The sequence below is a fragment of the Anastrepha ludens genome, chromosome 3, assembly GCF_028408465.1.
Source record: "Anastrepha ludens isolate Willacy chromosome 3, idAnaLude1.1, whole genome shotgun sequence".
NCBI lineage: Eukaryota > Metazoa > Arthropoda > Insecta > Diptera > Tephritidae > Anastrepha > Anastrepha ludens.
Genome location: NC_071499.1, coordinates 56,695,035 through 56,720,523, shown reverse-complemented (window position 1 = coordinate 56,720,523; position 25,489 = coordinate 56,695,035). Strand labels below are relative to the sequence as shown.

Below are 25,489 nucleotides of genomic sequence, written 5' to 3'. Positions count from 1 at the left end.
ATTTACTGCATGAATTTGAAAAGTAAAATCGGCCTAGCTAACGATATATTTTCAGGTGTTACAAATAAATGAACTAAAACCCATCAAATATTTTGTGGGCTGACTCAGACTCCAAGTGTGTCTACCGAAGGTTAATAGTTTCGTATGAACCGATTTCCGCTTCAACTCCGCAGGCAGGGATGAACAATGTTGTGGAAATAATGCATTTGAAATCTATCACCTTTAAATGCCTTTAAAAAAAGACTAAGAAAAGTGAATTATGTTAATTTTCACTTCAATTAAATAAAAAAAAATATATTAAATGGATTAAAAAACGTTATTTGAGCTTCTAAATGTAGCAAAATTTACCAGTCACCTTTCTCCACTATTTGTTTAAGCAAAAATTTCAACAGAAAGCAGCCGAAAGAAAAAACTTGATTTCAAAAAGACGGCGTAAAGCACATTTCGCATTTATCTTTATCACATTTTCTGCGAAATTGAATTTTTGCAGCAAAATTTTTTGGCAACGCAAAAATACACAAATCATATTTAATGATGCTTTGTATGTACAGCTGTGTTCAAAAATATAGTAGTGCTGCACCTCACAACATTCATATTCATTTTTCGCCATGTTAAATAGTGTTAATTGAACACATGTTCATTTGTGTTCTAAGAATAGGATGCAAAGAAGAGAATAGCGATTAAATCCCGTTAGTTTTGCATTGGTTTGTGTTTGCTTTTGATGACTTTTGCGAAATGCAACGAAAAGTGGCTGTTCATAATTATAGTAGTGCTTGGTGTGAGTGGTTGCAAACCAATTATAATAATAATCAATAAATTTATTAGTACAACAAAAAACATCAATAGTAAGTGTAATGTAGTGCTTAATGTTTTGGTGAATGATTTTCATTGGGTATGTAACAATTTTCATTCTAGTGGACAGGGGAATGAATTGCCCGGCTGAGAAAAGAGTTTGATAGTTAGCCTAAGAGCAAAAGGCAAAACGTACACGGGAATTGAAAATATTGTTGGCTGCACACCTACAATGATATTTAATGCGATTCATTATAAAAAAACCAGAAAATCGGGGTAAAAAACGCCAAACAACCGCAATCGAAGATAGCAAGAAAAGGACGTCAGCATCATCTAAAGTTATCAAAAATGAATTGAATCTCTCGGTCAGTCACGTTTACAGTCCGTCATCGTCTAATTGAGCAAAATCTAAATGCCAGAAGTCCTAGAAAAGTACCCCTTTTTGACTGGGAAGCATGTGGAAGGACGACTCAGATTTGCAAATGCTCATCTGATCTGGCCCGCAGAAAAGTGGCGAAACATATTGTGGACAGACGAAAGCAAATTTGTTTTATTTTGTGGAACAGACTCTAGGCAGTATGTACGACGTCCACCAAACACCGAATATAATTCTAGGTACACAAAGAAGACAATTAAGCATAGTGGCCGAAGTATAACTATATGGGCTTGCTTTTCTTACAATGGCGTTGGCTCTATCCATATGATAAATGGCATTATGAATAGACATGTTTATGTAGACATATTACAAAATATAATGCTACCATATGCTAGTTGGGAAATGCTTATACAATGGTCATTTCAACAGGACAACGATTCGAAACATACGAGCAAGCTTGTGAAAGATTGGTTTGCATCGCAAAAGTTCGATCTTATGCTATGGCCACCTCAGTCCCCAGATCTTAATCCGATCGAAAACTTATGGGGAGATGTTAAGCAGGTTGTGGCAACTGCAAATGCTTCAAACAAAGCTTATCTTTGGCAAGTGGTTCAGGAAGCATGGTCTCAAATCCCCTTGAAGTGTTGTCAAGACCTTATCGATTCCATGCCCCGCTGATGCGAAGCCGTTATTAAAAATAAAGGCTATGCAACTAAATATTCGACTGTATTGAGTATGAAGAACTCAAAAAAATCATTTTTGAATAAAGTTTTTTAGTTTTGTTTTTCCTTTAATGTAACCACTGCTATGGTATAATTATGAACATCCACTTTTCGGTGCGCTTCGCAACATTCGTCAAAAAATTACACAAATCAATGAAAAACTAACGGTATATTTTCACTATTCTCTTCTTTGTATGCTATTCTTAGAAATATGTGAAAACCCAATTAATTTGTAATGTTTAACATATAGAAAAATGAATATGAATGTTATGATGTGCTGCAGTACTAATTTTTTGAACACAGCTGTATATATATGTAAGTATGTAGTATATATTTATGTATATGAATATAATTGGCGCTTACATCCTTTGTTTATTGTTTCGCCGAGCTTCTCCTCCTATTTGTGGTGCGCGTCTTGATTTGGTTCCACAAATAGAGGGACCTACTGTTTTATGTTGTCTCGGAACGGCAAATGATTTTTTTTACGAGTAGCTTTTTCATGCATATTTGCATATAAACCTGTGTACATATATCAAAATCATTCGTACATAAATTATATTGGTATTATTTTTGTAGTATGCATACACACGAACACATACATATATGTATATGGACGTCTATGTAGTAGAATAGAAGCCAAACCATGTGACTCAATTCAATTATCCAACAAGCGCGCATTTATGCCTATGGCAACAATAACTAATAATAACTTTTTTTAAATACACGCTTGTATGTATGTATGTATGTATGTATGTATGTACGAGTATGTTTATGCGTGTGCGGCAAATGTTCATTGCGATGCGCCGAAAAACTCAATATCGTATGAACAAATGAATGAAATGAGTGAATGGAAGTCGCAACAAAGCTGCCAACGCTTGGCGTCTATAATTAACATACATTTCGTATTTTTGGGTGCAAATTTTCGCTTACAATTTGAATTTTTCGTGCTAGAAAAGGTGTCACAAGCCAACTGGCGCACTGGGGAATAAATCAAAAATATAGAAGTGGACCAACTAATTAAGGGGGTCTTCTGGTCTCGAGGCCCTGAAATGAAGGGTTTTTTTGGGGATTGATTGTGACAAATCCTGTGAATATTTAAAAAACATTTTTTTTTTATTTTAAAGGTACATGTCTTGGCTTTTAAAAAATGGTTTTGACTTTGAAAAAAATTAACACCCGCGACCTTGAAATGGCGCTGAAGACGTCCACCTCCAAACGAAACAGGTCTCCATTTTGGTCACGGTTTTTCCACCTGGGTAATCAGAAAGCAAAAATTAGATATGCGTTGTCTTCAGAGTTGCCCTGGTTAAGTTTTCCCGTGACAGATTTTTTTTTTTTAATTTTTTTCAAAAGCTATGCAACAATTTGCAAAAAAAATTTTTTTTTGCTAATTTTTTGAACTTTAAAAGGTTATAAAAATGGAATGAAAAAAAATTTCAAAAATCGTAGACGGGGAAACTTAGCGGTAAGTTTTCCGAACCTTTTAAGACCAAAACCATTGAAATCGGAGTATAACTACTATGAAAAGTGTGACCAAAATGCTTAAAAACACGATTTTCGGGGAAACGCGTTTAAAGATAAAGTTTATGATAAAACGGCCGGAGGAGGGTACACTTCGGTGCCCAGAAAAATGTGAAAAAATGCGATTTTCAAAAAATCCTTTCTGTGGCGTATTCTCGCATACACATACAACAAAATTATGCAAAAAAAAAAAATCGATTTTTTTGTGCAATTTGAATGCCAACTGGATGACTTTGTTAGGGTTCTGCTAGATAGAAAATCGGGAAATTTTGCTGTACTAAAAACTTAAGGGGACTCGGTGGTCTAGAATTTTCAAAAAATCGATTTTTTTTTTGGATATTTCGAAAGTATAGGCTCTTAAGAATATACTGTCAAATTTTAGGAAGGATATTCCCAGTATCTTCGATTCTACAGCCGTTTTTTTTTTTAATTATTTTAAAACTATTAAAATTAAAAAACAATTTATCCCCCATTTTTGTATGTAAAAGAAGTTAAATAAAAAGCCTAAAAAATTTAAATATCGTTTCCATTTCTTTTATTGTAAAAAAAATTCCTGAAAATACCCTAAATTTTCGAGCTCTAGACCACCAGGACCCCTTACGCGGCACGCTTCAAAGAGATTAATTTTCAAAATAAGTGGAAATGGGGGTAAGGGTCGTGCCAGGGAAATCTTTCCAAGTAGGCAGGATTGGAACGAAGGGAAAATCTGCACCGAAGCTAACACTGACGTCTCCAAGATGGGATAGGGAGTCGGAGCAGGGGTCTTCTCTAAATCAGTCAACTTATCTATTTCCTTAAAATTGCCGAATACTGCTAGCGTTTTACAGGCAGAAGTCTTCACGTTCCTGCAAGCATACAAAATGCTTAGGGAACGTAGGAGCGAGGGAGATGGTAATGGTAATGGTTGTACGGGTTAGGCTATGGCCTTCATGCTCTACGTCCAGATTGGTCTATTGTGCGCCCCTAATTATTTAATTATAATTATTTAGTATACCAAGGAATCGAACCAGCTCCTTAGGAGGGAGCAATTGTAGGCCTTCCTCCTCTAGTAGATACAAACCAGGATTTTGTGTCTTCTGTGGCCTAATGCCTCACAGTTGGTGATTAAGTGTTCCATAGACTCCTCTTCATCACAGCAGAACCTGCATGATCATGTACTAGATAACCCTATTGTGTTGAAGTGTTTATTACAGACAAAGTGAGACCTGTAAATGCTTCACAGAGTTATCTGAGGCCCTTTTTATCTAGAGTTAGAGCAGAATTTGCGCTGTGGGCATTGAAGTTCAAAAAGTTTTTAGAGTTATTAAGGCCGCTTGTGCCGTTCCAGTGTTCCCTGATTTTCACTTGGATCCATTTTTTGGTTTCCTATTTTATATTATTTTTGTTAAAGCCGAAAAATGGTGTTGGTACAATAAATTGCCTTTCTGCCCCTTTTTTGGCATAAAAGTCTGCCTTCTCGTTTCCTTCGTGTCCCTCATATCCTGGTACCCAAATCAGTGAGACCTAATTATGAGTGGCCGGTTTGTTGAGTGCATTGTTACACTCTATTAGGACTTTTGACTTGAATGTGAAGCTATTCACGGCTTTGAGAACCGATTGGCTGTTCGAAAGTATTTTAATTTTTACTTTCTCGAAGCCTCTTTTGGATATGATTTCCACTGTTTCCATTATGGCGAAGAGCTCCGCATGGAAAATCGTGGTAGCGAGGGAGATATTAACACTTTGTCCGATAGTGAAGTCGCGATCAAGGCTCTGACGACGCCACGGTGCAGATCCAAACTAGTCAACTACTGTAAGGAAGAGATCAAATCTCTTGGGTGTTCTGGTAATATTTCTCGGATATAGGTGCCAGAATATAGGAACAAAAAAATAAGAAAATGAAATTGTTGATCCATTTGCCAGGGAGGCGACTGAATTGGTCTTAGAGACCTCCTACCTGGCCATTGGCATCCCCCGACTGTTGTTAAAGGGGAATTGCAGAACTTATTGCTCAGGAAAGCGCAGAAAAGATGGAGCTCCTCTTCTTCATGTGTTATTTCGAAAACATTTTGGACCCTGTACAATGGACGCTAAAAGTATTAGGGAATGCACGACTTTCAATTTCCAAGCTCTAAGCTGTGCTCACCAATCATTTGGCACACACGCAGAAAAGCTAAGTTTACCATTTAACCTCCATTGCAGAAGCTGTTGGGACGTTTCAGAGAAGGAAACTGTCGAGCAATTTCTTTGTAAGTGTCCGGGTTTGGCAGCTAGACGATTAAGATCACTGGGTGCTTTTTTCTTCGACAGCCTGGGACAGTGCGCCAACCTAAATCACATCAATCTTCTCCATTACATCAACAGTTCGGGCTGGCTAAAGATATCTACCTTTTGGGGGTCTCATAATGGCATCAAAACGGCGCTCTTTAGTGTTACTTGGGGAGTGCAAGAGTGGTACTTCAACCATTTCACTACTTACCTACCTAGGGGTGACTTCTTTAGTCGCAATGACATTTTAAGATAATAGTAATGACGGCCGCCGAATGGTTTGGTGCGTGACTACCATTCGGAATTGAGAAAAAATGTAGGTTCGAATCTCGGTGAAAGACCAAAATGAAGAAAAAGTGTTTCTAATAGCGGTCGCCCCTCGGCAGGCAATGGCAAAGCTCTGAGCGTATTTCAGACATGAAAAGGCTCCTCCTTCCTCGGCTTGCAGGTCCATCCATTTGTGGAACAACATCAACACGCACGCCACAAATAGGAGGAGGAGCTTGGCCGAACACCTGACAGAGGTAGACGCGCCAATTATTTATTTAATTATAATTTATTAATAAACAAAAATTATAATAAAAATATAATAAGAGAAGAATGTGAATAATTCCAAAAACAACAATAACAAGGCTATAATATTTATGATTTCAATAAACCTTTCGGTATCGTGGCGTTGTTTGGCAATGTTTCTAGAACATTTACTATTCAAACCCTGCTTTCTTACACAGTTGATATTTTTTTTTATTAATAATAAACTAATTTGTTGCCAAGGCATTGATTGAAGCGCCAGGTGGTATGTGTGTGGGCGTTCTCTGTACGAGCTGCATGCTTCTATAGGGTGACTGAACGGCACACATTTGGCACGAAACATATTTTGCACGAGTATTTTCTTTCTGTGAAAATCGGTACGCTTAGAAATATATAATAATTCAAGTACGTACAATTTTCGAACGTTTATAAATAGAAATATACTAGTATTTATTATTTAAGTTCTTTTATTTAAGTTCCCGCCAGTTTGTCTGTCTTTTTCTTCTTACTTCGCCACTGTTGACACTCATTCGTTTGCTTTTATTATGATTTTTGCTGACAAAATATTTTATTTGCCTTATAGTAGAGTAAATAAATATGTACATAAAAGAGCTGGCCAAGCCGCAATGAGTAGGGAAAGTCAATGAAATTTATTGCGTCTTTTGGATGGATTATAAATTAGAATACGTAAAATAGAAAATCTACCGCTACATCATTAAAAAGTTATTAGAACCAAGATCTTAGCTGACTTATTCAAATAGTCTGTCCGCACATTGAGTTTCTGTTTCGGTTCAGCTTTTTCAAATATTTCAGAACAGTTTGGCAATGCATTTTTAGCCACTTTGTTTCCAAATTTTTTCAATGATTTCGTTGACTTTTCAAATGATTGGCCGACCACAGGGTGAGGTTTGCCTTTAATTTCTAAATGTTTAAAACAGGGACTAGCAAACTGTTTCTCAGCTGGAGATCTGATCGTAAAAATCACAAGAGTGGCAAAAGAACCAAACGGGTGGAAAAAGGGGATTTTTATTGGGGAATTATGACTAACAGCGGCTAACTACGTTCGTATTAATCGCTTCACGCTACTCTGGAATTTCACCAGCTTTGTTAGCCTTAGCTCGAAGCTCCTTCGAGCGCTCCCGAACCACCCATGGCCAGAAGGACCTCGCAACTTTGCACATTAGCGCAATAGCCCAGCGCTCGCTGAGTTGACGTGATGATGGCTTATACTGCACATTCAATAAGTAGAACTTTGAGGTGTGCAAATTTTTTTTCGTAGCCTAAGGACCCTGAAAGTAATTTTAAGGAGCACATGAAAGTGAATGAAACGAAAAAAATGTGGCTTGCATTTCGACTACCTGGTCTTTTGTGCCCCCTACTCATGACAGCATTTCATCCAAACTTAGTTCCCTTGATAAACCTGGTTGGGTTGAGTGGATATGTCTTTTTTCAGGCCGACATATCACAACCTTCTTCGCGCTATAGCGTCACTTTCGAGAAGAAGGTATGCTGGAGTCCGCGGAGACTGGTCGCAGAAACGACATGAGTCTGTGGACCATATCCCATTCCTGTGCAGATGACTACGCAATCTGCAGAGACATGTAAGATTCGAATTTATCTTTAAGAAGAGTTATGATTTGCCTGAATCTCCTTTGATGCCTAGAAATTGCAATTGAAATAAAATAGTTAAAAATCTTCAGTAATGTTGTGAGGGAGTGCGAGCCCGAAATGTTCAGAAAGGATTGCTATGAATTATTTAGACTCGTTTTCATATATTAAACCGGTGGGTCACGAATTATTTATTTTTTAATTTCACTAATCATTCATATCTGTTTTTTTTTTATATATTTTTTCTATATTTTTGCCTTCATTTACTCATTAATATAATTTAATTTTCTGCTTCATTCTTCCTCTTCAAGTCTGCTTTAGGCCATGACTCTAAATTGAAAAACGTGACTTTTAGACACTGTGTGTGTGCTTGTATGTATGTTAAACTTGGAATTGTGTCGCGCATGCCCGTATGTGACATTCTGTGCGTTTAATTGGGAAGTGTTTGCTTAATTTGTGTGACATTTGAATTATTTTAAACACGAAAGAGTTCTTAAGCCAATTGCTTTCAAAATTTCTTTCAATTGTTTGTACAGCATAGCAACTTTCATGAACCGGTCACTTTTGCACGAGTTTAAAGGCAGCCAACAAATTACTAGATTTAGACCTACATTTATTGTTATTCTTACCGCTAGGCTCATGGATGACCATTAAAGTGTACACAAATACTAACATACATACATTCACAAATGCAGCAGAATGCCAGAAAATGAGTGCACGATTTGTAGCTTTCAAAAAATTAAATTTTTGAGCTTTTTTTTCAAAAGCAATATTTTTGAACTCTGAATTGCCTTCAAGTGGCACAAATTCATTCACAGAATGTGTCTATTAGTACGTGTATATGTATATGAATGGCCAAATTAATTATTTACCACTTTAATGACAGTCAAATTTGACGTTCGATTTGACTGGATTTAGAGTTGTTGTTTTGCAAGCACACAGAACCCATGAGCGATTGCTTAATGCATAAAAAACAAGCAGCAAAAAATCCATATGTATGTATGCATAGGTACTACAAGCTTGTAGTGTTGTACATATTTTATTTCCCCCAAACAAAATCATTCGAATCTCACACTAATTGTCCAAGCGACCCTGTAGGGAAAATCTGCATTAGTGAAAAAAAATAATGTCTTGCACGATCACTATTTCGCCAATTGCGAACCACTTGGACACTAGTTCATATCTACATAATTCTTCAATATTTGGTGCCTATTCTAAAACAACGCCGCACAGTGGGATATTATGTGCATAAATAAAAAAAATAAGTATTAGTAAAATTATATGTACTTCTACAGCGCTCGACAGGCATCACGCAAGACAAGGAAAAGTCAGAGAAAAAGGCCTGAGATTGCTTTCTTTAAGGGGTTAAATGGGCTTCGTGGGTTAAAAAAATTGATTTTTTTTGGCTTATTAATTTCTACAACATCTCAAGAATATTATCCTAAATTTTCAAGTCGATCCGAAAAATAGTTTCGGAGATACACTCTTTGGAATGTGTGCGCTCCAAGCCACTTTAAAGCGTTTTTCTCGGAACCGTGTTTTCAAAGTCGGTTGTCAAATGTTCTCGAAAACTACTCAACCGATCTTGATGAAATTTTACACAGGTATTTGGTTTTGGTTTTTTGGTAAGGATTTGGTTTTTTTTTTTCAATTACAACTATTTAAAAAAAAAACAAAATGTCAAGCAAATTTGACCGAAATTTTCATTTTTTTGGAAAAATGTCTGCCAAAATTCCAATTTTTACTTTTTTTCTTTCCTTCGTTCAAGCACGAGTTTATGGTCTTAACTAAAACACTTATTTTTGTTTTTTCATTTTTGATGATCCTGTCAGGAGTTATGCTGACAACGCGAACGCACCTTTTTTCGAGGGGTCACCGGAAATGACGTCACAATGGAGGAGTTTTAATTTTTTTTTTTGAAAATTTCACAAAATATTCTTTAAATATGTGTGAATAAGACAGAAAAAAATTTGAATTAAATAAATAATTTTTTACATAGAAAAAAAATATTGAAAATTGGCCTTTTTTTACCCGACGAAGCCCATGTAGCCCATTAGGGGCTTGAAATTTGAAAAAAAAACTAATTTTTGTTCTTTGCATATTTTCAAAATTTAGACCTTCAAAAATATGCCCTTCAACGCATTTTTCAAAATTCGAATTATTTTCGGAGTTACAACAGATTTTGTGACGTGGCGTCTAAGCCGGCCGAGTGGAGCGAATCGCACAATAAACGGCAGATGTTACCGGACGACTAGAGGACTCGTTCTTTCGAGAAAATCTTTTGTATCCAACACAACCTTTATTTTTTCTATACACATATATATACTTTATACTTCTATAATAAATACCCGGAAATATATCGCCGATTAATCCAGAGTGAGTAGTAAATATTACGATCTAAGTTATTCTATTGGAATTGTTGCTCAAACTACTACTTGTTTTGAGATGGTCCTCATGATATATCAAGTTCCACTTGACCGATCGCTTTGAAGTTTGATAAGAAATTTTTATTATACATATGTCTATCGCGCCTGCTTCGGATTTTGAAAAATTTAAGTTTGAAGTATTTTTAAAAAATTTGTAAAGGCTAAACAAAGAGGGTAAAAAACAATTTTTTTTTCAAGTTGACGCCATTTTGTGATTTTTTTTTTCTTGGATTTGGCGTAATCCGATAGCGACATCCTAACTAATGAAGAATTTTTTAAATTTGTTTGTTTTACATCACTACAAGGTTTGGAATCATGTCAACCAGGGAGCACCGGTTTTTATGCCGCCGGCCTGTAATTCCACGATTTTTTAATTTTTTTTTATACTTTCCCAATATTAATAAAAACTATAAAAAAAATGGATAGTAAAAATGTTTTTCATTTTTTTTATCTTAGTTTTAAAAATACCTAAAATTAAGGCGTCTAGACCAGAATACTCCCTTAAACGATACGTGGAGCCCAAACTTGAGCAACAACGGTGACATTTTATTTGTGAAATTTTGTGGGATTTTTGTTAAGAGCTTATGATAATACTCGTACAAAACAGAAATTTTGTTGGAATGCATTTTTTAATTTTATTGTAATCTGGTGGATAATTTCATGGCATTTATTTTTGGAATATGATATTCGGCATATATTCGTCGCAGGGTTGCATTGTCCATTAGCTCAGTCAAATTTTTGAATACTTTCCCCAATAAATCTAAATGAGTTCAATTACCAAAAATGCGACGCAAACGATGGTCATTGGATTCAAAAGCTTGTAAAAGGAAAATCTGTATTTTATAGACACGTAAGCCAAGACCCTTCCACAAATGGAGGGACCTACAGTTGTAAACCACCTCCGAATGGCAAAAGGTTTTTCATGAAGAGCTTTTTCATGGCAGAAATACACTTGAAGGTTTACCATTGCTTGCCGAGGGGCGACCGCTATTAGAAAAAACTTTTTTCTTAATTTTATGCCATTTGTGGAAGAGCAGGAACAACTCGGCCAAACAGCTGATCAGAAGCATACGCGCCAATTATTTATTTATGTAAGCCAAGATCACAATAAATTTGAATGAATAGTAAATATTTTGTGCTTCATTGACAAATTCACGACACTTTTTTGACAGAATGTTCATACTATCTACTTACATATTACATTACATGCTTAGGTTACAAAAAATGGCTCAAGTATATAGGTATGTGTGTGTGTTTAAGTGCATAAAAATTCGAGCAATTAGAAATACCCAGTTAATTACGTAGACGCCAGCATAACTACAAATTTCAGCACGAAATTGTTACGGATGCATTAAAATGTGTCATAAAAATATGTAACGAGAATTTCATTGCAATAGCGGATGCATAAAATGATTGAGTGATACTTAGAAGCGAATGAATGGGCGGGCAAGTTAATGATTGTCTAGCTAAAATGACCTGCATTCCGCTGCTGTTGATCTGCGTCTATCAGGTGTTTAAACGACACTCGTTTAAAAAAGTTGGCAGAATTTTAATATAAATAATGTTCCAGGTGTCAGTGTAAGCTTTCATTAAGAGCCGGTTTCGTCTGCGAAGATCAAACGATTTTCGTTTTTGAAGTGAAACTTCTTAGGTGTCGATGGCCATGCAACGTTTTGGGCATTTTCGTTCCGCGAGAGAGAACAAAGATATAACGTAGAGGAAAAGAAGAGAGAGGGAGCTTTACATTATATATATCTTATCTAAAGGCAAATATGATCTTGCACGGAATTAGAAGCTTCCCAAGTTTTAGGTAAAAAAGGAACCTAACAAAAATAAAATTGAAAGCTTTTATTGCAGTTTTGTATGATTGAAGCAAAAAATTTGAAACTTCCATTTTAATGGAGCAAAAAATGGGGACCAAACTTCTTTGTAAACACCACGAGTAGAAATGATTTTACCGAAATTTTGCCACTTAATCACTTTGATAAAAAAAGTGAGAGAAGTCGACGTCTACAAAGCGATACATTTGTTTTAGTATCAGCAGCATGGGACAGGTTTATTGAAAATCGTATGAATCTTTACAAAACAGCACCAAATATTGCCATTGACAAACAACTCTTGTCAACAAAAACCAGATGCAGATTTACGCAATATTTGTCGAATAAAGCCCAAAACTGGGTGTAAAATATGGGCTAGCATTTGATATTTAAACTAAATATATTGCAAATGGGATTCCATATTTAGGAAAAGATGAGACGTGAGTAGCCCTTAAGTGGATATGTCGTGCTCAAACTTGTCGAGCTATTCACTATGAAGGGAAGAAATATAACTATTTTTTTATAAACATTTTTTTACAAGCGTACAGCAGGTATCTAAATTGCTAACCACTGTGCGTCTCAGTTGAACTGGAAAGCTTAAAAAATAATAAAAGATCTAGAACTGTCAAAAGTCTACAGAGTCCACGGAGGAAGACTAATCAATCCGATGTGGCGACTGAAATCCGCACAATAAAATGGTAATGGATCGGTCACACCCTAAGGAAGAGTGACGACAACATCGCCAGAAAGGCGCTGCGATGCAACCCCTTCCAACAGACAGAACGAAGTGCAGGCACACCACGAACCACCTGGCGCCGCTCAACGGAGGCGGAAATGAGGTCCGTAAATAAGACCTGGAACGAACTGAGAGCCCTTGCACAAAACCGTGTTCGATGGCGAAGAGGAGTTGTAGACGCTCTATGCTCCAATTAGGAGATAGAGGGCCTTATATATATACATAAATCTTTTGACCGCAGTGTACTAAAGCTGCTTCGTATTTTGCTTCCTACCTACCCAATGGCAGGCTTTTTAATTAGCGCCTCTAGACAGATTTTTGGTATGCAGTTTTAAGGCTTATTACATTTTAGTATAATAAAGTACAAGCTTGAAGTTGCTGAAAAATACCTTTGATTTTTTACAATTTTTTTTTTTTGTTTGACGGAACCGTGGAATTGTGAAGAATTTTTTTTTTTTTTTGGAAAATTTTCTAATTTTTCTATAGAGTATGAAATTGGGATTTTTAGTCGAAAGTAGGCAAACTATTGATGAGCCATCATGTGTCGCGAGCTGTATGCCGCCTATGGTAAGAACTACTAAGGTATAAGGCTTCGACTCCGAAGGAAACCCACAAAATCCATAGGATTGAATAAAATTTCGCCCTTCCAAGCAAAAATCAAAGAAATGGCAAATGTTGCAGCCAGCAAATCTACCATACGAAAGGCCATTCAAAAAGCGTCACATCTGAAGAATAAATTTCGCCAAGAACACCGCCTCGATTTTTCGAGGGACCACACGGCTTGGTTAGGTTAGATTGACCTGGCTGGCTGAGAGCCATCACATAGACTTATTGGTCCTTAGTGGTACCAGATGGAACTTGACCCTTACGTTTCCTTGTAGAGCCTTCTTGTTAGAAGCCTGCGTCTTTTGCGAATCTAAGTAAGTTCTGAAGCTTTAACCCCCCACAGGGCTTGGAGTTCTGTTACAAATAATGATCCCGGTGAGTGGAAAAAAGTAGTATTTAGTGGCGAAAATAAGTTCAGTTTGGATGGGCCGGATGGCCGTGAAGGTGGTGTAGTATTCAAAATGACGGGGAGAGCTTTAAAGCTCTATTGGAATAATCTTTTTCCGAGATTCGTAAAGTTATTTGGACCTATTAAGTGAATTTTTCCACAGGATAATGCTCCGGTACACACTTCAAGTGTGGTCAAAACTTGTATTGCGTCCCAAAATGATAATTTGATATTTAAGCCAAAGCATTGAATAGCCACCAGATCTGAACATTATTGAAAGTTCAACTAATTTCTCGCTGATTTTTTGATGAAAATACAACTTTATTCTGACAAAATGGTTACAAGTGAATCATTGAAAGTATTGCATTTCACTGGCTATTACTTTTTCAAATCTTTCTGGAAGATCTCGTATACCGTCGTGATAGAACTGCTCATCTTTTGAGGATCAAGCCATTTTTTGATGTTTTCATATGAATGGAACTGCTGGTCAGCTAGACCATGTGCCACCGATCGGAACAGGTGAAAATTGGACGGCGCAATATCTGGAGAATATGGCGGGTGAGGTAGGATTTCCCTTTTCAGTGTTTCCAGGTAGGTTTTAACGCGTCTGGCAACGTGAGGCCGAGCATTGTCATGCTGTAGAATCACTTTTTCATGCCTCTCCGCCTATTGTGGCCACTTCTCGCGCAGTGCTCGGCTCATTCGCATCATTTGAAGTAAATACCGATCCCCAGTGATGGTTTCGCTTGGTTTTAACAGCTCGTACATAGCAAACATAACCATCGCAGCGTGAATATTCGGCCGAGGCGACGACGTAGAAGCATGAACGAGCATGACCCCAGGACTTTCGTTTCTTTGGATTGCTGTGATGAATCCATTTTTCATCACCCGTCCCGATGCGAAGAAGAAAATCCTTCTTTCTTTTTTTGCCGCTGGAGCAGTTGTTCACAGGCGAAAAACGACGTTCAACATCCCTTGCTTTTAACTCATTTTCAACTCAGTTTCTGAATCATTCCCAAAGCATGCAATCGCTTGGAAATGGATTGGCGGGTAACTCCTAATACTGAAGCAAGCTCTTCTTGCGGATTGGGGCAAATACATTTATTAACGTATTTACAAAGTAATTTGTAAACAAAGTGGCAGTATTAAATATTAAGGTTTAAGTAATAAACGTAAAAAAATCCTCTATTTGCTGTTATTTTTTCTTATTAGATTAGTGCCACTATTTAAGTGAACAAATAAATCAGGCTCTAGTATAACAGCTGCTGTAGTTTTACCGTTAGATGGAATTATATTTTACCGTTAGATAGAATCTATTTTCGATCAAAGTACAGTCTTCACTTGAATTATCAGAAATCCTTGTGTTGCTAGATCAAAACGGTTGCTGTTATAACCATTTTCTTCCATAAAATGGCCACTTGTCTCTAGTCAAGGGAACCGGACTGTATATTATCGGTGGACAACTCATTCATCGGAAACACTACCACTTATTATTATTCAAATAAATAGACTTTTCTTTTACCCTCGATTTTGATTAATAGATATTTGTGGCTCTTCTAATGCCACAGATTTCTGTGACCATTTTCACCAGATTTCGCACAGTCAAAGGGTATTTACGAACTTAACTTTCCCAAGCTGTTATGACCTTTTAATAATGTATATTTTTTTTTTGTAATTACCGCAATTTTTGCATGGAATTTCCTTAGCTGTATAAACTTGCTCAACCCTTGTGGTGAAAGTGACACCTTTAAGCGTCTGTATGTATGCACCTTTGCTGATAATATTTTTCATTTACTAGGGTATATGCATGGATTTATGATGTATGTATGTGAATATGTGCAAAATTTTCCTTCGCACTAAAATAAGACGACTGGTAGTCATGAGAACTATGCTGAGCTCAAATCTAATTTTTAATTTTTTTCATATAAATACATATGTACATGTTAATGTATATAAATAATTACGTTCACATGAATGTGCGTGGATTGGTAATTTTAAGCGAATTATCTTGTAAATTAAGCGACAGTTTGTTTAGGAAATATTTTTTTGGACACACGCAGCCATACAGCCAGTTCAGATAAAATGGTGAGGTAGTCTGAAAATTTCACCGCGAAAACAGCAACAAAGAAATAAGTGTTACTGTAATTACATACATTGCCAAACACAATTCGGTTGCTGTTCCGCTTGGCAGTTCATAATCACTCTTGTATGTGTGTATGTGTAAATGCTACCATAGAGACAGAGATCGGAGAGCGAAATTCCAACATAATTTTGTGCCATTATAATTTTGATTCTGACGTGCGCCTAATTTGTGCCCAGGTATGTACAAATAGATTGGTGCCGATGTTCATGTGTGCTGTGTGTGTGTGTAGGTATGCATGTATGTTTGTGTGCCAGCACGAATGTAAAAACATATGGGAATCGTGTTATAATGTCAATGTGCTCAGCTTTGTTGACAATGAGCAGCGTGCAACACTCCACTTTTCCTATTTTGCCCTGTACACTAATTTATGCTTATATGCGTTTACTCACACACTCACACACACACAAGCAGATAAGTTGTAATGCCCAAAACGTTTAGCTAAAGATATAAATCTATTAGAAATTTACGCATTTATTCGGCGCAACATTGTTTTCACTCCATCATGGCTGTGAGCCAACTCGACTCGCAACACCACATGCCGTAGTGCGTTGAATTGAGAGTGGGTGACGTTTGATGGTCGTCTGACATTGTGACAAACAGTCTCGAACGGCGCAGACATGTCATTGCCTTTTATAATTGGGCGCAAAAAAAAGGCTAATCAATAAAACAAAAGAAAAAAAAAACCAATAAAATAAATGCAAAAAAAATTGACTTAAATGAAATAAATACATTAATAAAATACAAAAAAAAAATTATATACACGAATAATATAAAAACAAAAAATAGAGGAATAAAATGAAAATTAAATTAAAACAAAATATAATAAAGTCATAAAAAATAAATAAAATACAACAAAAAAATTAGTGAAAAAATTCTAAAAAATATAATTGATTAAAAAAGGAAATGAATGAATAAAATAAAATTAAGGGAGGGGTCTAGGGGTTGACTTTCAAAACATCGATTTTTTGGAAATAGCTTTTTCTTATAGTAAATCATCTCAAAAATATTGTCCCAAAATTTCAGCTCAATCGGAGCAAAACTTTTGGAGTTATAGACGTTTTTGTCCCCACTCCTCTGCGACAGCTGCGAGCGTTTGGAGCGGAGCGTTTTTTTCAAACGCGTTTTTCTCGAAACCACTTTTTCAAAGTCCGTGACTATTAGAACTTCAACAATATTTAACCGATCCTTTTCAAATTTGGTATAAAATACCTCTCCCCCACTGAGAGATTTTTCACTTTTTTGTTTTACATTAAGGGCGGTTTCCACTTATACAGCGAAAAAATCAGTGAAAATCACACTTTTTGCTTCAAAAACGCGCTGGCAACGTAAAAATGAAAAAAAAAAAATCGGAGCCAGTGGGGGGGAGGTTTTGGTGATAATTTAACCAAATAATTCTGTTTTTTTTATTTCAGGTGATTTTACAACTAGATACGATAGTCACCGCAAATCACCTTTTGGAAAAGGCGTTTTCGGAAAAGTTACCTCACCGGCTTATTTCCCAATATTTTCTTACAAAAATTTAGTACAATATTGTTGAAATGATGCTTTATAATGTACAAAAAGTTTAAATACATTTTCACTATTCATATCTCTAAAGCAAAGTCTCAAAAATTCATTAAAAAAAATGCTCAAACCCTAGACCCCTCCCTTAAATTGATTAAATTGCTATTCTCCTGTTCACTCCCAACTAGAGAAGAATGGAAGACAAATCTTACCGAATCGATGGCCCTCTGATTATATACACAGATGGTTCAAAACAAGACGGTAAAGTGGGATTTGGAATCTTTTCCAATTTTCCTCACATCAATCTATCATTTAGACTACCCGACTACTGTAGTGTATTCCAAGCGGAAGTATGCGCTATCTGGTATGCTGCGAAAACTATCTTAGAAAAGATAATATCACTGGAGGATATCCGCTTTTTCACTGACAGTCAATATCTTTAACTAAAATCTATAATAAAAATCTCGGTTAGGTGGGAAAATCATATAATATAATGAGCTCTAGGGCCACACAACGGACCCAACTTGCGGTCTATGTGGCACTCCGATGCGGGGTCACCCCTAAACCAACCAACCAACCAACGATAAAAAAAATAAATAAATAAATAAATGAATAAAATACAAAAAAAAAAAATTAATGAATAAAACAAAAAAATTAATAAAATACAATTCAAATAAAATAAAATTAAAACAAAATAGAATAAAGTCATATAAAATCAATTAAAAAACAATATTCATTTTCATTTACTTCGTGGAACCATTTAGCAGCTCTTATGAAGCGCAGGATTGGTCCCATCCTCAGGTCAGATAGTTACGTAAGAGAATCGAAAAAGTATCTGCCTAGAAAACCTGCTCTGATTTTAGCTAAAGCTGGACATTTGCAAAAGAAGTACTCTACTGTATCTTCCAAACAAATTAATAAAAATAAAACTTGCAGGTGGTAGGACTGGTGCGGGTGTCTTTGGGTAGAGCTATAAAACATCGATACCAATGGATGGTTGACCCACAGGAAATCCATGGCATAGAAATCTGTGTCAGAGAATACCTTCAAAGAGGCATAAGTCCGTAGCGCATCAGCATTTTTTCAGACAGCTAGGCAGCCTTACGTATTCTGCAATCTCACATAGTAACATCCAAGCTCGTTGAGGAACGCTGCAGTGTTCTCAATACCCTGGAAGCAAGGAACACCACCTTGCTAGGCTAGGCACCAAGCCATGAAGGTAATAACGGCAGTGAACAGCCGGAACGCCTAGCGAAGTTTATTTATTAAGCCAATGAAACAATAAATTCTTATTGGCTAAGTAGATATGTTTTAAGGTTAATAGGCCTTAAAAAAGCAAAGAATTGCAATTAAACTATTTATAACAAGCGTCTGACGTTTTTGCACACTGGACGACAAATTACCGGAACATCTTTTTAGCAAATATGTAGCTGTATCAAGATGAAGACTCGCACACCGAGGTGGTGTGCCTCTAAATCCAGGGGAGATAAGGCCCCAAAGCCTGCAGAAATGCTTAAATTCATTAGAAGCCTCCAATCCTAAGCTCCCAGTCAAGCTCAATCGACTACATTAGAGGCCCAATAATAATAATAGAAGCAATAAGGGTTCGAAACCCGATTTACGAAACGACAAATGAAGGAAACGGTTTTTTTACTAATAGCGCTCAGCTAGGGCAGGCAATGACAAACCTCCGAGTGTATTTCTGTCATGGAAGAGTTTCACCTTAAAGCGCTTTTGCAAATCTTTGCTTATTTTTCTTCACTTCACTTCTTCACTTCAATCTGCGCAATCTTAAGGTGAAGGTCCAATGTTGCTTTGTTTTTCTTTACTTTACTCTGAAAACTTCTATGGCCAAATGGTAGCTTTGAACGCTGTCAGATTAATATGAAGAAACGAAGCGGCGGGTGGAAATGAAATGTCAAAGCCCGACAAAGCGATACTTTAAAGCGCTTCAAGCGAGTGAAGCAAAGCTGCATTTTGACTAACTTTCATATATTACACGACAATTAATTTTTTTTGTTGGCAGTTGTCGAATCAAAGAAAGCTCTTGCTTGCACTAGAGTGCAATTAGTGGCCTGTGAGAGATTATTTTTGATCAGCCAGTCTAATCTTACCCAACTTGCCGTGAATGATAGTCATGACCAGTGCTTGCGGAATGAATTGAAAGGAAAGAACTTCGACCTTCTCAATTGCGGGTGAAAAACTGCAGTTATTCCAAAAGAAATTTCGTGGTGGTATCAGTGCGTAATTTTTACAAAATTTTATTGAAAATTTATGGTAAGCATGGACACAAATGCACATACAGCGATTCTTGACAAACAAAAACAAATTTTTTTAAATTTGAATATATTTAATTTTAAAATAAATAAAAAGTGTTATTTAAATGTATTTCGAAATAACAAATCATTGACACAAATATTTTCTTCGAACATTTGATGTTATCATTCGGTATTATACAACACATTTTTTTCCAATTCAAAGCAATTGTTTTATACAACAGCTTGCAATGCAATATACATACATACATACATCCATACATACGTGCACTTACGCGTATACCTTTGCATTCCAGAACACGAACTGACCATAAATTGCACAGCAAACAGGTATCCACCAATGAGCTTAACTTACTCGTTTACACGTTGCAGCCTTCACTTATTCGGTTACTCAACTACACCCAATTACGCACTGCAGCCTGACCATTAAGACGTGTAATTAGCCTCAACTCGGTTAGTTCGTCTTTTTAGATGGCAACCAGTTATTTTATTTTTTTATATCAATTGCATAAAACAGCAAAGTAGCTGCAAGTGTGGCAATTGTAGCAAATGAATGCATTCAAAGGTGGAGTGTTGAAAAGCAAATGAAAATTTTGTAAATTTATAAAAACGCATTTAAGGAGTTGAAATGGGTGTAAAATACCAAAAACCTTGAAAACGCTAAAGTGGCGCAAGCCCAGCTTAAATATATTTGGGCGAAAAAAGTGGAGCGGCATAGAAATGAATGCGTTTTGCTCTTACCTTTGCGTTTGTATTTTCGTTCAAAAATTGTATTGAATATAATTTTTTATCTCATTTTGCATTATTTATGCGCGGAATTTGTAGGCAAAACAAAATTGAGCGAAAAGTAGATTTGCTTTCGTTATCTAAATTATGTGTGTATGATTAAGTATATTAGGGTGCGTCACAAATAAAAAAAAAAAAAAATAAAAAAAAAGAAAAACAAAAAACAAAAAAAAAAAAAACAGGAACAAGAAAAAACAAAAAAAATAAATAAAAAGAACAGAAAGAAGAAAACAAAAATCAGTACGATTTTTCCATGGTATCTATAAAATCTATTATATTATAAGATTTCGCCAAAATATTTCTGAAAGAAATAAAGATTCTCCTGAGCTGTACCGAATTTTGAAAGTAACTCCAAAAATCTCAATTGATTCCTTTGACAAAATTTTTCAAAAATTGTATGTAGATCTTTTAAGCTTAACTCATCTATCATCTGAGGAAATTTTTTTTATATTTTAATTAAGTTAATTTATTAAATTACATATTGTATAAATTTATGAGTTATATTAATTAATAAATTTATTTCTTAATAAGAAATTGGCAATTAATTATTAATTTCAAATTTATTTTAATAAATGTTTTTAAAAATGTTTATCGTCTCAGGAAATCTTTTGGAAACAACTTTTTTTTAATAAATATGTTTAAGCGGTTAGGGGTAGGCAGAGGCCCGAAAAGTGATGATTTTCAATAATTTTTTTTTTCAAAAGCAGTATACATTTTATTGAAATCTACCAAGCGGTCACAACATTGAAGGAGACATTTAGTAGGGCATACACAACGTCGTGTCCAATTAAATATAGTAAAAAATCCTATCTTCCTTGGTGAAGCAATGAGCTCTCAAAGTTAAGGGAAGAAGCCAGATCAAATTTCAATCTCAGCTACTCAACAGGTAATTGGCAGTTGTATAGAGAAAGTCGGAGACAATACATGAAGGCAATCAGGACCGCCAAGAAAGAGAGCTGGAGTGATTTCTGTTCTTTTATCGAATCTACCAGAGATTATGCGAGACTTAGCCGTATTTTGTCCAAATATCATTCAATGGCTTCTTGGGTCAAGAGGCCAGATGGTACTTGTACTTCTACGGCAGAAGATTGTCTAGAACTTCCTTTAAATACTCATTTTCCGGGATGTAGCGCCCATGACAGTGATGTTGGGAGAATGCGGCGGAGCCGATATGACCCACAGCATCTTGTCGATGTAATAGTTATGAAAGAGAAGGTTGCATGGGCAATCAAATCATTCTCAGCTTTCAAATCTCCAGGCCCTGATGGGATCTTTTCTAAGTTGTTACAGGAAACTCTTGATAGTATTCAACCATGGCTAATGGAAATTTTCAAAGCGTGTCTAAACCTAGGTTATATTCCAAATAGCTGGAAACTTGTTAGAGTCGTCTTCATACCAAAGGTGGGCAGAAGGGGAAATGAAACAGCGAAGGACTTTAGGCCAATCAGTCTGCCGCCCTTCTTTCTAAAAACTGTGGAACGGCTTTTAGATATGCATATTAGAAGTTCGCTGGAGAGTTCTAGTATATCAACTACACAACATGCTTACTTCAAAGGCAAATCGACGGAGACAGCGCTCCACGAGGTAATCCGAACAATAGAGGGGTCTCTAGTAAACAAACAGTATACCATGGCAGCTTTTCTGGACATATGTAGAAGGCGCATTTAATAACCTTAGCTCTGATGCTATCCAAAGGGCGTTAATAGACTTAGGGGTGGAAAATTGTATCAGCAAATGGATCATGTCTATGCTAGAAACCAGGATCATCAAAGCTAACATGGGTAATATCAACATAACTAAGAGAGTCCATAGGGGTACTCCCCAGGGGATAGTGTTATCTCCACTTCTTTGGTTATGTGTGATTACCAAAATCTTAATAAAACTTGATGGAGGTGGGATAAAAGCGGTGGCGTACGCTGATGATGTGGTGCTAATGGCGTCAGGACTGTGTCTTAATACGATCAGTGGGATCATTAAAAGGGCATTAGACGATCTTAATTCTTGGGCAACAGGCTGTGGCCTAAGTTTAAACCCGCGTAAAACAGAACTTATGCTCTTTACCACCAGATACAAGGTACCAATCTTTACCCTACCAATATTAACGGACAAACCCTCTCACTTTCAGCCAGTGCAAAGTACTTAAGGGTAATTCTGGACTCCAAACTAAGCTGAAAATTAAATGTTGAAGAACGGATAAGGGAGGCAGAAATTGCTTTATATGCCTGTAAACGTGTGCTTGGAAGAAGATGGGGTCTTCAACCTAAACATACATTATGGCTGTATAAGACGGTTATACGAACTATTTTATCGTATGGTTCGGTAGTTTGGTGGAAAGATCTAGGGAGAGATTACAATACCAAATTACTCGGCAGAATACAAAGATCAGCCTGTGCAATTATGGTTGGTGCAATCAGATCATGTCCTAGGGAGGAGGCTCTCAACGCACACGTTATCCCAATATCCAAGTTTTTGAAAATTCTGACTACACTTAACCCCTTAAAAAACTCTATTTTTTGAGATATTTTAAAATCGTTCGAGCTCACATAGATCTTAATACTTTTCCAGAACATTTTGGGGAAAGTCTTTAAATATTAAATATCTATAATAAATTTTATAACTCCTTTGAAAAACCCGCCACTTATTTGGGTGAGTCACCCTAATTTCATGGATATGTCGGTATGTGAGTGTGGAAGCCGAAAATCTGAGTTCATACTAACATATAATAACAAAGAATTGCCAATTCAGTTAATGGCATTGGCAAATACACTATTTAATTTACAGTATGGTCCCGCTAATGCCAACTTCTTCAATTATATATATATATATATTATCATAAAATGCATTTGAGCGCACCGTAAATTCGTTAAGATGCAACGCATGTTGCACAAGGTTCGTTCCAAAGAAACAGGATTCTTCTATACGCATGCGAAATATGGGCAGATTCGCTAGTGAAATGCCGTAAAAAAACTGTATAATCTTTGCAACGCACCTGCGCTCTCAGAGTGGCTCCTTCATACAGAACAGTATCAGAAGCAGCGTTTTTAGCTATCAGCGGAACCAAACCGTTTGAATCTTCTAGCACAAGAGCGGCAGCGGAGAGAGGAAGGGTCTTTAGAAGACTTATGAATGCCTGCTACCAATAGGAGAGCTGCTTTTTGGAGAGATGGATTTGGATGTCATAGACATATGGCGACGAATGAAGGCTCTCTGCAAATTTGAGAGGCTCTGATATGATACCAGCTAGTTAAGCCTTGCCTGTGTTAGAAAAACCCACCGCTACTTAGGAAAAATTTGAAGGAATGTTATTTTTTCCTAATCTGTTAATCACCTGTATAACTTTATTGATAAGAGTATAATTAATTTTTGCAAGCGTTTAGTTATAAAAATCCTTAGGCGTTAAGAGGATTTCTACTTAAGTGTTTTGCAAGCAACAAGTAATTCTGTTTGCTTCTATATACCAAATTAAGTTAATTTTAATTGCTACCGATTAATGCGTCTTTACTGTACATTTCAAATTGATAATTCACACATACGAATATGTATCAATATCCAACAGTGCTTTTGCATATGCATGTATGTGTGCGTTCATACTACTCACCTGTGCGCAAAATGCTGTTAAAATTAATCCAATGAGTAAGTTTCGTTGTAGTTGTACACGCTGCTGCTGTTGCTGTTGTTGCTGCTGCTGCTGCTGTTTCTGTTTGTTGGCTGACGCTGTGTGTATTGTTTTTTCTAGATTTTGCTTTTGTATTCGAAATGCTGTTTGTTTGCTTGCTTCAGATGCGCCAACTCCACGCCAAGTGGCTGGCAGTGTTGGTAGCATAGTTGCTGTTGATTGGGTTGTTGTTTTCGTGGCAGCCTTTTTAGCAGGCAAGTTGCTGCTCATTTGGTTGGCTGTCATTTTCAGACGCACAACCATCACTTTTATTTGCTTTTGAATATAACTGATTTCTTTTTGATTTTTTTTTTGTATATTTTTATTTTTCACTCCATGTGATGGTATGATTTTTGTTAAATATAATTTCACTTTTTACACATACATTTGTATGTATGTATGTATGTTTCTTTGTATATTAAATATTTTCGATTACTTACTATTTTCGTATGAAAAATGCGTATTGCAACTTTGTGCGTTTTTTTTTTGTTTGTTTCTTTTTTTTATTATTTTTGTCTTAAGTAAAAGTTTCTGTAGTCTCAGACATGAGCGCTTGCATGATTCAGCGTTTTTTTCGTCTGGTTTTCGTTATTAAATTAAATTTTGAAAGCGATTTTTTCCCTTTTTTGATATGTAAAATTCGTTACTCAGCTGCTGTGGTGTGTAAAAAACAAAATCAAATATACATACAATGCAATATGTAAATAATGTTATGCTTGTGTTGAGAAGGTAATCATTTCCTCAAATACAATACTATTTATTACTGCATAGAAGTGGTTTGCTAGCCAACTCAAGCTCAGCGCAAAGTTAAGTCAAGAGAGAGCGCCACTCTTTTTGTCGTTTCACCAACACTTGAATTGCTTGTAGTTGTGCGTATGCATGCATGCATTTTTGGTTTGTGGAGGGCATTTTTATGGTTTCACTACTCAAGCCTCTCACTTGCGCACACACACACATCAACTACTTTTACTGATTATTCATTTTTTCCGATCTTGCACACAACTCTTCTCGATTTCTTTGCTGCAATATTTATTGGCGTTGAGCGTAGCAATAAACCTAAATTACAAAATCAAAAAACAAAAAAAAAAAACTTAATTAAATTAAAACTGGGAGCAGTTGGCCGGTACAACAAAATTTATTAGCGAGTACTAATGAAGTAATAGAAGCGAGCGCAGATCATAAGCGATTTCGTTGTCATATGACAGTTACTTTGTTTGCAAATGTCAGATGGCGCTCACAAGCGCGCTCACTCGCTCGCTTGCCCTCTTACTTGGTTTACTTCATTGTTATTTTTCGGTGTACGCTTACACAAGGTGGCGCAAGTTTTTATTTTGGCCTTGTCTGGTTTTTATACTG

The 25,489-nt window shown here is 36.2% G+C and overlaps 1 protein-coding gene across 9 annotated transcripts in view; it reads right to left on the bottom strand.

Moving 5' to 3' along the window:
* Window positions 1-25,489, bottom strand: part of LOC128858016 (probable basic-leucine zipper transcription factor P) — a 94,427-nt gene that overhangs the window by 55,584 nt on the left and 13,354 nt on the right. For 6 of the 9 annotated variants that reach the window (XM_054093927.1, XM_054093930.1, XM_054093931.1 and 3 more), the window contains exon 2: window positions 23,254-24,787. In XM_054093927.1, the coding sequence (XP_053949902.1) occupies window positions 24,002-24,397 (396 nt within the window). In that variant the 5' untranslated portion in view covers window positions 24,398-24,787 and the 3' untranslated portion in view covers window positions 23,254-24,001. Of the gene's footprint in view, window positions 1-23,253; window positions 24,788-25,489 lie in introns of those variants that run through there. The other 3 variants (XM_054093936.1, XM_054093928.1, XM_054093929.1) reach the window with 3 other exon arrangements.